We start from the raw sequence: 14,938 nt of genomic DNA, 5'->3' as shown, positions 1-14,938 counted from the left end.
ATGTAATTAAAATAATAATAATAATAATAATAATAATAATAATAATGCCTATTTTTATACAGACACATACTCAAAGTTAGGCCTTAATCAGATGGGTGACTGAGTTGCTGCGCATGTGCAGAATGGAAGGTGAGAGGGTGAAGGGCCTGAAATTAAGAAATATTTAGGGGGGTGCCAAATTTTGTCCTTGCTCAGAGTGTCATATTAACAAAGTCTGCCCTTGGCATATGCCACTGGTGGGCATGGCCAGAGGTAAGACACAAGCAGGGAGTTGCCAGGCATATGCATGTCAGAGAAGTCACTCAAGCAACGCAGTCCAGAGAGAAAAGTGTGGATAACACTAAACTGAGCAAACTGAACAAAAAGAACACATAAATTTGAGGAGAGGGGGTTTGGCTCTCCTAGTTCTGGCCTTGTGCAGAGCAGAGAGACATTCAACCATGTGGAGGGAAAACTCCCTCAGAATGGCACATGTTACTCTGACAAACATCCTGCCACTCTGCCCGGCTGCCATGCAACACCTACAGACCTCTCTTAGCTAGTAGACTACCTCCTCTGCCCTCCCCCCTCAAAAAAAAAAGAAAAAAAGAAGATGCTTGACAAAGAATTTCCCCTTTCGGGAGGAATTCTTAGGGTTGTTTTCTGTTCCTCAGCTATTTTTGTTGTTGTTCTGTTGGTTGCAGTGTTTTGACTTCAAGTGCATCATCTCTCATACCTGAGCATCAGAAATTGGAGGGATAAGATGAGAGACAAAGACAGCAGTGGCAACAAGAGCAACAGCTTCCTTTCTTGAAAACACCCTTGCATACAAAAAAAGCATGAAAAGAGGGTTCTGGTAGCCACCACTTCCTGCCTCCCTCAGTTCCCCGCAGCGAGAGGCTTCTAGAGATTTGAATATGTCAAGACTTGAGAGGCCTGCAAGAGGTTTTTGACTCAGGAAAGTTACCAGGCCAGAGAATAACCACACTTAAAATGAGCCAGTAACAATAGCTGAAATTGGTACCTGGTTCAGAAGCAGAATAAAATAATCATAATACAAATACAGGATTACAATTTCCAGAAGCTTGTAAGGCCACTGAGGTGTTAAAATTAAACTTTGGGAAGAACTTATGAGGTCAGACCATTGGTCCATTCAGCTCAGTATTTTCTACACTGTGAGGTGGAACCTCAAGTCTGTATGTAGCCCTCAGGACTCACCCTAGGCCACGCATGCCGTAAAGGAAATCTGCTTGCAAAAACGTACATAATGCGAAAATTGCATACATAAAATGAGAACAGTATATCAGGCGAATGCTAAAATGCTGACAAAGAAAATCTTAAGGTGAGATCACCTTAACACACCCACACACCCCTGCCCCACTACACCAGTATGCAGAACTAGCACAGTTATAGATGCAATATTACGGTAATAATATTCATTCCAAATTTATCAATCAATCTTCTAGTGCGGTAGCACCTGCACTTTCGGAACTCCCTGCCTCTTGACATCAGGCAGGTGCCTTCCCTATACAGGCATACAATTCCAAATTTACACTTTCCAGAACTTTATGATAACCGAAGCAAAGACATCTTTTGAAAATTGCATTTATACAAATTTTGAAACGAGGTTCTCTAACCAATGCTTACAGAAATGCATATATTGGGGGAAAGTGTGCATAAAAATGAAGTTATTAGTGAAAATAACAGTTAAAAATGAACTATATTATGGAAGTTGGCTAAAAAATGGTCAAAATCCAAATCTGCACCAAAATGATGATTTAAAACAAATAAATAAATTGCTGCAAAGTGTGAATAACTGAATTTAAGACTGGGAAAATGAACCAAACCAAATTTGACAATTCTTCCATCCCTAATTATTAGCAAGCCCCCTCCCCACATGAACCAGAAGCACAAGGAGTCACCCCTTCAGTGAAGTGGCCACAACACTATGGAACTCCCTCCCACTAGAAGTCAGACAGGCACTGTCCCTGCTGAGTTTCAGCCTTTGGGTTTAAAACTGTTTTGATTCCTGGAGGCACCAATTTGCACCAATGATTGCTACTTTGACGGTTTTAGTTTATGTTTGTATTTGGAGAGCCAGATGGCAAAAAGCAGCATATAAATATTTAAAATAACTAAATAAACATAATTCCTATCATCCCCAGCTGGCACTTTGTTGAAGAAGGGCAGCCAGATGACTCGACACAGATGAGAGAGTCCCGCATTGAGGGGGTTGGACTAGATGATCCTCGTGGTCCCTTCCAACTCTGCAATCCTATGATTTAATGACTGCACTGTTACCTGAGGTTCCGCCCTGACACAGTCACAAACGAGGAAGGACCAGTTTACCTTTTTAAAGATCCACGTTGGTAATAGCCAACGACAGCTCAGGAAACAGAACGACATTTGACCAGAACTCTTAAAAGCTGTTGCAGAAACAAAGGCAAAACCGGTGCAGGATCTGAACTCAGTTCAACGCGTCACTTCAGGGAGGATCTTGCCTCGCTGATCCGTTCAGAGTAGAGAAGCAACCAGGCAAAGACACAGTTTCAACTGATGATAGCTGCCAAGAACCAGGCACTTAGCAGGTGCCTCTGCTTCCACTGCTAGCATCAAGGTCAAGACATGCCAAAAAGCCAACGGCAGTTGCTGCAAGACAGATGCAGTGCAGAATGGCCACACCGAGCTGAATTTAAACACGTTTCAGTGTTTAAGACCATGCATGTGAAGAATGTCTTATTCACTACGAAACCTGTAATGTCACCAACAAATATCAGTAAGGTGTCAAAGAGGAAATGAATGGTGCAGCGGAAAAACCACCCTGCCTACCGTCAAGCATTTATCATTATTGATTCAACACCGTTAATTCTCAAAACTGCTTGAAGGAGCACACTGAAGGCGCTGTCAGACAACCGGAAGTGGGCAGTGTGTGTAAGAAATTAGTTTAAAATGTAAAGGCTGCTATGAGCTTATTCTCTGGCCTTGTCAGGTTTATCAGCCTTGTGGCGATGAGTAGCTCTGGTATGTTGTGGCTTCAGGTAGGATGTAACAGACTGATTATATTGCCCCGATGGCAGTAGAATTATCAACTGCTGTCAAGTTAGGCTGCCCGTTGCATCTCTCCACAATTCAGGGCTTTGGGCCTTCCCTGCTTCCAATCAGGAAAAGTCCCCAGAACAGTGACTCATGCAGAGAGAGAGACACAGGAGGTTTAGGTTTTCTGAAGGTGAGTAAATCTGATCTTTATAATTAGGGCCAGTGCTGGGGGAACTGGATCAGGAGGATCTACCGAACCTCAAGAGATGTCTGTTCCGGGGGAGGATCCCAGTGATGTCTTGAGTGAGAGAGCAGGCAAGTAGTCAGGATCTCCCTCCGACGCACCCTCAGATATGTCCATTCCAGCAGGGCCAAGAGCACACCTGATGCTGTGTCTGGCCTTACCCCACCTGTCCCCTACACCAAGAAAACCCTATTGCTGGGGCACTCAGTTCCCACCCTGCCAGCCCACTCGAAGGACCACCCTTTTGACTGCCCGGTGCAGGGACTCCAGCAGTTTGCCTTATTAAATGCTATGTCCACCCTGTGGGGGCGGGGCGGGGTTGTCACTTGTTGATTCAACACCTTAGCTCACGTTTAACTACAACTTCCTCAGGCACCCGCGGATTCCTGCAAACCTGTCACTTGCCTTATATACCGATCTGAACCCAAAATAAAAACTGGAGCTTTGAGTTACAGTTCTTTGCTGGCCGGGGGGGGGGGGGCAGGAAAAGGGACTTTTGAGCGAGAGAGAAAAAATATATAATTCCTTTGGCAAAACAAATGACCAACAAGCCTTTCTTTTTTTTACCAGATGCATTCTGATATTCGATTTACTGTCGAATACCATCCATTTACCGAGAAGATAGTCTGTGCCCAGCTTTAAAAGCACAGATAATGATCTCAAACCTTCCATTTCTACGCTGTCTAATATTTCTCTCCTAACCATTCCTGAATGTATGTCAGGTTCTTGGATTTCCAGAGTTTTGGCTAACAGATTTTGCGGTTTTTACGCTGAATATCTATTCTCAAAACAGGTTTCTCTTGAAGCCTTCAGAGTGAGCTCAGTGGGCAGGCCCTTAGGCTTCTCCAACCTGGTGCCCTCCAGATGTTTTGGACTACATCAGCCCCACCACCATGGCCATAACCGAAATTATCCACACATCAGTTTTCACCACTGCCGAACTGCAGTGGTATTGGCATCTGGAGTTCCCCAGGTGTGATCATGCTTCTGAGCCTATGGGGAACTGTGGGAACAGGTTTTGGCTCAGTCCATCATTTTGATTCAGTTGGGATTAGCTCAGTCGGTAGAGCATGAGACTCTTAATCTCAGGGTCATGGATTCAAGTTCCACGGTGGGCAAAAAGATTCCTGCATTGCAAGGGGGTAGACTAGATGACAATCATGGTCCTCTCCAGCTCTACCATTCTAGGATTCTATGTCTCTGTTTTCCCCCGCCTGCTCCAAAGCCAGCTACACAACGACACAATGTGTCATTGCATCGCATGAACCCCGAGCAAAGTCTATCCACACACAATCTGTCATGCTTGCTGTTATGAATTTAGATTAGGAGTGCTATATAAAGCACCAGCTACTACCAGAGGGTACTATGCCACCCACAGTACACAAACCAGCAAATGGTCCACTAATGGGTGGTTGAAGCATGCTTTGCTCCCCAAGTATGAAGCTGTTAGCCAGAGGTCAGCAACCTTTTTCAGCCGTGGGCTGGTCCACCATCCCTCAGACCATGTGGAGGGCCAGACTATATTTTGAAGGAAAAAAATGAATAAATTTCTATGCCCCACAAATAACCCAGAGATGCATTTTAAATAAAAGCACACATTCTGCTCATGTAAAAACACGCCGATTCCCAGACCGTCCGCAGACCGGATTTAGAAGGCGATTGGACCGCATCCGGCCCACGGGCCTTAGGTTGCCTATCCCTGCTGTTAGCAATGAAACTGTTGCTAAAATTGGGGAGGAAAGGGCTGCCATTTTGGAAATGAAAACATCAGCCACAATCACACCATACAGTCATACCTTGGGTTGCGAACGTGATCTGTGCGGGAAGCACGTTCACAACCCGCAGTGTTCGCAGCCTGAAGTGCCGCATCTGCACACATGCGTGATGTGATTTGGTGCTCCTGCACATGACATCATCTTGTGCTTCTGCGCATGCGCCAAAACCCGGAAGTAACCCGTTCCGCAACCTGAAAATGCGCAATCCGCAGCGTTTGTAACCCGAGGTATGACTGTACATTTAAAAACAGTATGATGCCACTTTAAACCGACATAGCTCCCCCCCAGGAAAAATATATTGGGAAGTGTAGTTTGTTAAGGGTGCTGAGAATTGTCAGGAGACCCCTTTACCCCTCCAAGAGCTACGGTTCCTAGAGTGGCTTAACAATCAATCGCTCTTCCCAGGGAACTCTAAGAATTGTAGTTCTGTGAGACTAATACCAGGGTCTCTTAACACCTCTCAGCAGCCTTAACAAACTACAGCTCCCAGGATTCTTTGAGGGAAGTCATAGCTGTTTACATTTAAAGCAGTATCATACCATTTGAAGCAGTCATGGCTTCCCTCAGAGAATCCTGGGAGCTGTAGTTTGTTCAGGGTGCTAAACAAGAGGTGCCTTCTCACTTCCCAGAGCTATAGTTCCCAGAGTGGTTTAGCAGTCAATTCCTCTTCCCAGTGGACTCTGAAAATTGTAGCTCTGTGAAGGAAGTCACAGCTAAAAACATTGTAACTGCAATTACAGTAAATTAAAAAAACATCCTTCCAGCCAAGGTAAATGGGTGGTATTCTCAAGGCGGCCAGGGATAAATATAAATAAATAAATAAATTTTATTTATATCCCGCCCTCCCCAGCCGAAGCCGGGCTCAGGGCGGCTAACAACAATAAAACAGTACAAAAGTACAACACAAACAACACTCTAAAATCATTCATTATTCAATTAATTCAAATCAAGCCACTGGCAACCATTGGGCCAGAGCTCCGCGAAGATTGCCGAGGGAGGGAGTCAGGCTGTGCCCTGGCCAAAGGCCTGGTGGAACAGCTCTGTCTTGCAGGCCCTGCGGAAAGATGTCAAGTCCCGCAGGGCCCTAGTCTCTTGTGACAGAGTGTTCCACCAGATCGGAGCCACAGCCGAAAAAGCCCTGGCTCTAGTTGAGGCCAGCCTAACTTCTCTGTGGCCTGGGACCTTCAAGATGTTTTTATTTGAAGACCGTAAGTTTCTCTGTGGGACATACCAGGAGAGGCGGTCCCGTAGGTACGAGGGTCCTAGGCCGTATAGGGCTTTGAAGGTTAAAACCAGCACCTTAAACCTGATCCTGTACTCAACCGGGAGCCAGTGCAGCTGGTATAGCACCGGGTGAATGTGATCTCGCAGCGAAGACCCCGTAAGGAGTCTCACTGCAGCATTCTGCACCCGCTGGAGTTTCTGGGTCAGTCTCAAGGGCAGCCCCACGTAGAGCGAGTTACAGTAATCCAGTCTGGAGGTGACCGTCGCGTGGATCAGTGGCTAGGTCAGGGCGAGAGAGGTAAGGAGCCAACTGCTTAGCTTGACGGAGATGGAAAAATGCCGCCTTTGTTATAGCTGAAATCTGCGCCCCCATGGAAAGGGAGGTGTCGAAGGTTATACCCAAACTCTTAACAGACGGTGCTGGCACTAATTGCGCCCCCGCAAGAGATGGGAGTTGCCCCCCCAATCCCATATCGTCCCGTCCCAGCCACAGGACCTCTGTCTTCGAAGGATTTAGCTTCAACCTGCTCCCACGTAACAATCCAGCCACAGCATCCAAACATCTGGTCAGTGTGTCTGGGGCCAAGTCAGGATGGCCATCCATCAACAGATAGAGCTGGGTGTCATCGGCATACTGATGGCAACCCAGCCCAAAACTCCGGACAAGCTGGGCGAGGGGGCGCATAAAGATGTTGAAAAGCATCGGGGAGAGTATCACACCCTGAGGTACTCCACACACCAAGGAGTGGCTTGATGACAATTCCTCAGGCATGAAATGCCTGGGTAACCAGGAATGTTTTTAAATCCATCCTGAAAGTTATTAATTATGGAGACAGGTGCATCTCGCTAGAGAGGGCATTCAACTACTGGGGAGCCACCACAGAAAAGGCCCTGTGGTAGCTCAGTGCCAACCACCAAGGCCTTACCTGCCCATTGTAGGGCCTGTGATGGTTGGTATATCTATTTCAAAAACTCTCCCCTAAACAAATACACCTGTGCTGAAGTCTGATATGGATGGACCCAGAACAGGTGATCACAATGCAGGGGCAGCACCTGGAAGAACCTCTCAGGCAGGGTGGATTTAATTTAAATCATTTTATTTTTTGTACAAAAAGACATTCCTGCTGGTATAATCTTAATATTTACAACCAGATGAAGGTTTAATTTTTGGAATAATAAATTTTCAGAGTAGTTTTTACAGTCATGTCAAAAATTACTGATTTGGTTATACTATTAGAAATACATAGACAGATAATTATGAAATTATTGTGAGGTTTAATAAGTTAACTGTTTATATTTGGACAACTTTTCTGCTGTACTTTATTGGAAGGAGAAAAATAATCATTTCCTTAAATAACAATTTAAACAATTTATTTAACTAAAACAATGCCATTATAGCATATGTATCCATGTTTGTTAACTGATGTGGTTATACATTTTTTTAAGAAAACAAACTTAGACTGAGTTTCAGCACACATCAAAAACTTAAAATAAATCCTTATTTCCTGATGAATAGCCTTTGGACTATAATGTAACTTAAATAGAAAACTGTCCATGGGCTGGTAAAATACCAGGTAGACTGGCAACCCTAAATTCATACGCTTTGTAGCAATCTGCAGCTATAAGCATATAGAACCTAAAGTGCATGAATTGGGCTGAATTAAGCATTCAGCTTGGCTATGTAAGTTGCCAGCACACCACAAGAGGAAATGGGGAGAGCAGAAAGTCTTGCACTCTGAGCCTCTCTTCCTGATTATCATTTTCTGCAAAACGTTTACCTCCACGATATTGGATTTATCTGTTGCAACAGCAGCATGCGTTACCTCCTGGCTACATCTAAATGAGGAAAATGCTAATCTCAGGAAGCCCCAGCAAACCGCTGAAAAGCATTTCAACAAGGAGAGGTTCTGTAGTAAAGCAGGACATTGAGAATGATGTCACAGTTTTGCAGCAACGAGAAACAGCACCTTTAGGAGACACGTTTCTCTGCTGTTAAACATGCTTGACTTCCTTTTTGGCGAGCTGAGCATCTTTTGAAAATACTGAGATCCATCTTACATTAAGGATTGAACAAAGCGCTCTACATCAGAATAGATTTCAGTGCTACCAGCCTCACAGTAAATATGTTTTTGTGATCGTGGCAACTCTTAAAATATTTTGAGATTATAAAGCGTGTCCATTTGTATTGTTTTATCAGAATGTGATCCACCTGGAAATCTTTTTCAATGAAGGGTGGGATATAAATATTACTAAGTGAATAAACAAACAAACAAACAAACCTTTTTTGAAACGATCACCTTTGAGCATGCCCAAAGCCTTTTACACTCTCAGTACAAGGTGCCCTTTTACTTCATTCCTGACTGTTTGGAATACCCATTGTGTGTTCAAAGCTTCAGGACTAAAAAAGTTTTTTTAATGCACAAGTTGAAATTCCCCTGCAGAAGAAGTACTTCAGCTTTGAGGACTAGAAACTTAAAAAAAATAAATGTACAGGTTGAAATTATTATGCAGAAGTCCTACATTGCTCAGTCAGTATAGCATGAGGCTCTTAATCTCGGATCATGTGTTTGAGCCGCACGCAGGGCAAAAGATTCCAACATTGCAGGGGGCTGGACTAGATGACCCTTGTGGTCTCTTCCAACTCTTAACAATTCTCTAATTATAAGTACCTCAGTCAACACCCACTGCCTGCAAGGCATATGTAGCTCCCAGCTGCTCCTACCATATTGTGCTTATCAAGTCTACTCGATTAGGACAAAACACCTCAGATTTGTTTTCACTTGCAAACAGCTGCTTATTTTACCTCTCCCCGCTTTGCAAAATCCTGCCTGCACATGTCAATCATCCTTCTCCCCCGCCCCACCACCCTGCCGCAGCTTTACTAGAACAGACTCTTGCCAAATGTTGGGTATTCCTCAAAGCGAAAGCCGTGCTCGATAGATGGAAAGGGATGTTGTTCCTATATTGCCTGAAGCTTTTCTGTAGTAGGCATAAGGTGCTTGGGACCTCTGCTGATGCTGAACCAGCCTGTCCAAAGCTTCCGAACTGCTCTGCATCAAGAATTCACAACCCGAGATCCCGACAGTTTCATGGAGGGCTGCAATTCCCAAAACTGGTTTAAGAACACAGGAAGCTGTCTTATGCTAGGCTGTCATTAAAATTCTAAATGAGCCAAGATGTAGGAAGCTGTCTAGCTCAGTACTGTCCACACTGACTGGCAGCAGCTCTTGAGGACTGCGTTCAGGGAACGTTCCCAACGTCACCTAGGGATGCCACTGGGAACTAAGCCTGGTGGCTTCTGCACACAAAGCAGATGCTCTCCTACTGAGCCATAGTCCATCCCAAGAGTTTAAGTGTCTGTCCTGCCTCCCAGGGACATTGTTAGAAAAAGCAGCTACTTGTGGCAAGCATGGAATTCACTGCATCCCCTGACCCAGATTGTCCCATGCAACCTGACAGCCAATGACAGCCAGACATAGCATCATCCATGTGTATAGAATCACACCACAGAAATTTCTAAAGAGACAGACAAGTTTGTAATTAGCTGTTTCACCTGGAAAATGAAGCCTATCATCTCTCCTGCAGCAACATGTCAAATCAACCTGTAGACCAAACTACTCAGGGCCGACCCACCCATTAACTTCACTGAGGCACTTGCCTCAGGCAAAGGCTGAGGACAGCTAGGAGGGGTGGCATAACTGGAAAGAGAAGGGCATCCTCGCCTGCCTTCATTTCTCCTTTGGCTGCTGATAGGAGCCGCCATCCCAGGACAGTTCCTCTGCCGCTGTCCCTTGTTCCCCAGTGGCCTCCTTTTTTCTCCCCTGCCAGCTTCGGTGTGTTGAGGCTTCCCTGGGATGCCTCCAGTGCTTGTGGCAGCAGTAGTGGGCGCCGTTTTCTGATCTGCCTCAAACAGCAAAATGTCTTGGACTGGCCCTGAAAGTGCATGGCTGTTAAGGACGCAGGGATACCGCGACCAATTTCCAGAGTTATTCAGTAAATGCATTTTCGCCTCAGGAGCAATTGTGGCGCTCATCCACAACTCTGAAATCCTGCTGTGTCTCATAAGCCACAAGGCCCGCTAACGCCATCCCATCCTCGGCCTCCAGCTCAAATTCCCTTTGGCCAGCTCTCCGCAGCTAAAACACCTATCATTAAGCTATTTGGTGCACCCACAAATCCCAACCTGCTCGTCAAAAGAGGAAGCTCTAATACAGTTCTGCTCTGCCATTCCCCACAATGCTCAGCTCATACATCTGTGTTCTTCCAGTGTGTAAAAAACAAACAAAAACAAGGGTAGAAAACATGTGTCGGACCAAGGGCTACATTTTCCTCTCAGGCAACCTTCCAGGGGCCACATGTTGGTGGGTGGAGTCCAAGGCCAAAGAGGGCAGAGCAATGGATGTGAATTTCACCTTTCTATAGCAGCCTTCATTCTGACATGTACCGCCATCCAAGCAGGAGGCAATGACAGAGTTCAAGGACAAAATAAAATGAAGGAGGGTGAAATGGTATGGGCTATGGCTTGGAGAAAATAATTAGGGCCAGACAGAGAGGTCCAGGGGGCTGCACTAGGCCCCTGAGATTGAGCTTCCCCATCCCTGGTGCAAAACTCTTCATCCTTTTTTTTTTTTTTTTAGAACACTGCTCTAAGGGACCTGCCTCCAGGTCTTCCAAAAACCAAGATAAGCTCAAACATGGCTTGTTAAAGGTCCAAACTGAGGAAGCACACCTGGGCCATAGATAACACAAACCCTGCAATTGATCTAGCTGACTGTGGTCCATAGGGAGTGCTGCAAAGATGGCAGCCAGCATGGGGGGGGGGGGGGCATTGCAAGCAGATTCCCAAGGGCAGGAGTCTAGGTTTGCAGAGTGTTGGAGGAAGTGGTTAGAGAGAAGCTTCCCCTCCCCTTTGCACAATATCAGAACCTAACAGGGTCATACAGTGAAGCTGAAAGGTTGACGACTCAGTACAAATTGTATTCCTACACACAAACACACACATATTTTTTTTAATTGCAATGTTAACTGATGGAACTCACTGCCACAAAATGCTGAAATGGCCCATTGGCTTAGATGCCTTTAAAAAGGGGGTATTATTATTATTAATTCAAATTATTATCTTCCCCATACACTCCCATGGCATGCTGCGCCAAAATATAAAATTAAGAAGCAGTTTAAACCAAATCACAAGAACAGCGGTGGGTCTTAAAAATATTTATCATGGGTGTCAAAGACCAGGGTAAATATCCTCAGTGAATTTTTCTGATAAGGCTACTAATAGCCATTATTCCTGCATTGCAGGGGTTGGACTAGATGACCCTAGGAGTCCCTTCCGACTCTTTGATTCTAAGGCTACTTGTTATTCTGATTATGCAAACTGAGACTTAATTCATACAAAGGCTTGCAATGGTCTCAGAATGTAGCCTCAGGGCACACCCAACACGCATGCGTCCATGTGCGCACACCCACACCCACCCACAGCTGAATCTTCGAAGGCCGGCATGTCTAAGCATTGCTTTTTATAAAAAATCCTGAGTTAAATCCATCCAAGTTCTACTCAGAGGAGACCCACTGACATTTACAACCCTAAATTCACCACATCCATCAGTTTCAATGGGTTGACTGTGCTGGACGCAACCTCCAATTTCCACCTTATTTTAAGTTTTTTGGATTTACGCCTCTTTTTTTTCCAAAGAGCCCATCGCAGTGAACTTAGGAAGAGCCCAGCTATTGTATCAAGCCCCAAAAGTCCTGTCTAGTCCAGCCTCCTGTTCTCATAGTGGCCAAGAAGATGCACCCAAAAAGGGAAGCCCCAAAGCGGGACCTGATTCCCCCCCCCCCATTCTATCCTCACAATCACCTTGCAAGGTAGACCAAAGTAAGAAATTCCTGTGACTGCCTCAAGTTAGTCTCATGGTCAGTGGGTCTCTCCACCCCCATTGTAGGGCAGATAAAAGGCACTGGGGGTGGCAGTGTTAGTGGTGAAGAGGCTGTTTAGGGGTAAAGATGTTTTGCTGCTAATGCATTGCATGGGGGTTGGCCTAGATGACCCCTGGGGTTCCTTCCAACTCTATAAATCTTGGATTCTAGGGTGAGAGGAAGAAAGGGTGCAACCTAACTTCCCAAGAACAGCTGCCAAGTCCCAAGAAACCGGGTAAATAGAAACCTGCAAGTCTTATCTTCCCATTCCAAACCAGTTTCCTCAGAGCCTGTTTTCTCTCTTATAAGGGTACTTGAAGCTAGATCATTTTGTACATGAAAGCCACTGCCTGCCTTTTTTGCTCTCTAACCAACTGTGCTATCCTAAAACCCTTGCAACAGAAAGGCAAAAACACATCAGAAAGGAAGATCCCAATTTCTGACCCAATTTTTGTTCCCCCAGCCTTAAATCCTTTAAAAAGAAATGCATTATTTATTTTTCTTTGCTGAGACCACCAGGACTCCTCTCCAAGGAAACTGTTTTATCATGGACATAAAACACACCTCCTCTTCCCTCTTCCCTCCCCCCCCCCTCCATTGCAGTCTTGGGGGTGAACACAGCAATGACACAGATTTCCTTCCTCAAGTTGAGAAATACAAATGATTATTTTTTGAATAGGAAACGTCACTTGCTCCTCTCACAAACCTTCACCAACGCTGCAATATTTTTGAGGGGGGGAGGGGAGGAGGAGGAGGAGGGGGTTGCAGCCAATGTTAGTCCTACGCGGAGTAGACCTATTGAAATCTCTCGTGATAGGACCAACTCAAGTCCTTACATTCCAGTGGGTCTACTCCGAATAGTTTGATGCAGCGCTTGGGTTCTTTTAACGGCAGTATTCATTATGACATTCCAGAGGGCAATTATTAATTATGCATATAATTAATACGGACATGTGTGCACATACTCATTCGCTGGCTATCTCTTCCCCTCCCCTTTCTCAACTGTGGAAACATCTGGGGTGTTTTTTTGTAAAAAAGAAAAAAAGGAGCTAGTAAACACTACATTGCAGAGGAGGGAACACGAGGAGGAAAACCGTTATTTTCAGGCGGCAGAGAATAAGGCGTGTAGAGAAGCGAGCAGAGATAACTAATGTTGAGATCTAAGGACTTACTCAGAGTAGACTCACTGCAATCAATGTATTTTAGTGTTTGTTTGAAATACTTCTCCTGGTCCTCTGCTTGCAAATTGTTTTAACTGATTTAATATTATGATTTTATACCTTTGCAGCCCCACTCAGGGACATATTTATGGCAAAAGCTTAGGGTAACTGGCCTTAATATTTTGTGTGTGTGTGTACTGCTGGTACCTGCTGTGTTATCTTACTGCGTAGGATTTGTATCGTGTTAGCCCCCCTCAAGAGTAGACCCCTTCAAATAAAACGAGCATGACTAATTTAAGCACACTGATTTCAAGTGGGTCTGCTCTGCGCGGAACCAACCTTGTGGTTATTAGGGGGCTGTACCCAATCACCACCACTACCGTAAGTCCATTGATTTCCAACGGGTCTACTCTATGTAAGACTTACTTGGCTTCCATCCATAGAAAGACCGGCTTTTGCATTCCAATAAACCCTATTCAAGAGTGTACCCACTAAAATGAATAGACCCAAACTAACTATACCCCTTATTTCCAATGGCTCTACTCTTAGGAGGTCGAATATTAGCCGAAACCTGGAGGTTGGCTTTTATTTTTGGAGGAGTTAACTTTCTCACACCATTTTCTACGAAGACTTAAATTGCCAATAGAATAAAGACCTAACTTTATTGCACTGTTTTCCTGTGCAGATTTAGAACTCTAATAGAATGCCTATCTGTATCTAACCTTATCGCAGTTTTCCATGCAGATCCAAACCCCCAGCATTTTGTGTGTGAGTGAGAGGGAGACATGCACGAAGTGACGCGCTCGTCGCCCCCCACCCCAGCTCAGGAATAATGCAACCCCTCTCCCCCACATGCTGCTGCTCAGCCATGTAGAAATAGCCCCCACCCACATACTGCAAAAATCCATGCCTCTCTTCCACGACCACCAACCCATTTCTTCCTCTTGCTGCTTCTTCTACTCACCCAAAGCTCCGTGCCCCAACTCATGGCTCCAGCGACGGGTGAGCTAGGGGGCCGGCCCTGGGTGCGATATTCAACGCCGGGGGGTCCACACCCCCTCGTCCTTCGCCTGCCACCCCAAAAGCGAGGCCAGCACCCCTCCAAACCGCTTGCAAAAAGAGCATAAGCTTGCAAAACTACAATATAGCAACAATAATAGAGCTTTGTGCCCTTGATTTGATTGCTTGCTGGGTTGCCTCCTCTCGTGGCTATTGTTGCTACCACCTCATTGCTGCCTCCAGAGCAAAATGGCCAAAGCAGCAGCAGCGGCAGCAAAATCAAGCGAGTAGCTCTCAGAGTAGTAAAGGGAGGAGACCCAGGGAGGAATTAACAGCACCTGGGAAGCGCGCATGCGCCCGGCAGTAAGGCGCATGCAAGGAGGAGGGGGGGATTCAGTAGTCTGGTGCTGGGATTGCGCAGGCGCCAAGAGTGGGCTCAACTGATGCTCCAGGGGAATTTTATTTTATTTTATTGAGCCAAGCTGTCAAGTGATGCTCCTCAAATCTCAGTGCAGCATCCTAAGGCTTTGCAGCAGAGATGCAACTGTGGTACAGATTTGGTACAGGTTTTCTTATTTCGTTTTGTAATGCACAGAAAGCAG

General features: G+C 45.4%; 1 protein-coding gene across 21 annotated transcripts in view; it reads right to left on the bottom strand.

Moving 5' to 3' along the window:
- FNBP1 (formin binding protein 1) overlaps positions 1-14,699 on the bottom strand; it is a 118,181-nt gene extending 103,482 nt beyond the window's left edge. For all 21 annotated transcript variants that reach the window (XR_014560163.1, XR_014560164.1, XM_083721955.1 and 18 more), the window contains exon 1: positions 14,302-14,699. Coding sequence is in view for 19 of the 21 variants with exons in the window: in XM_083721955.1 (XP_083578081.1) it covers positions 14,302-14,325 (24 nt within the window). In the remaining 2 variants the exon portion in view is untranslated. The remainder of the gene's footprint in view (positions 1-14,301) is intronic.
- Between the last annotated feature and the right edge of the window lie 239 nt (positions 14,700-14,938).

The sequence above is a fragment of the Podarcis gaigeae genome (assembly GCF_964106915.1).
Source record: "Podarcis gaigeae genome assembly, chromosome: Z".
In the NCBI taxonomy this organism is placed as follows: Eukaryota; Metazoa; Chordata; class Lepidosauria; order Squamata; family Lacertidae; genus Podarcis; species Podarcis gaigeae.
The sequence above is the reverse complement of the archived record's forward strand: the minus strand, read 5'-3'. Positions and strand labels throughout refer to the sequence as shown.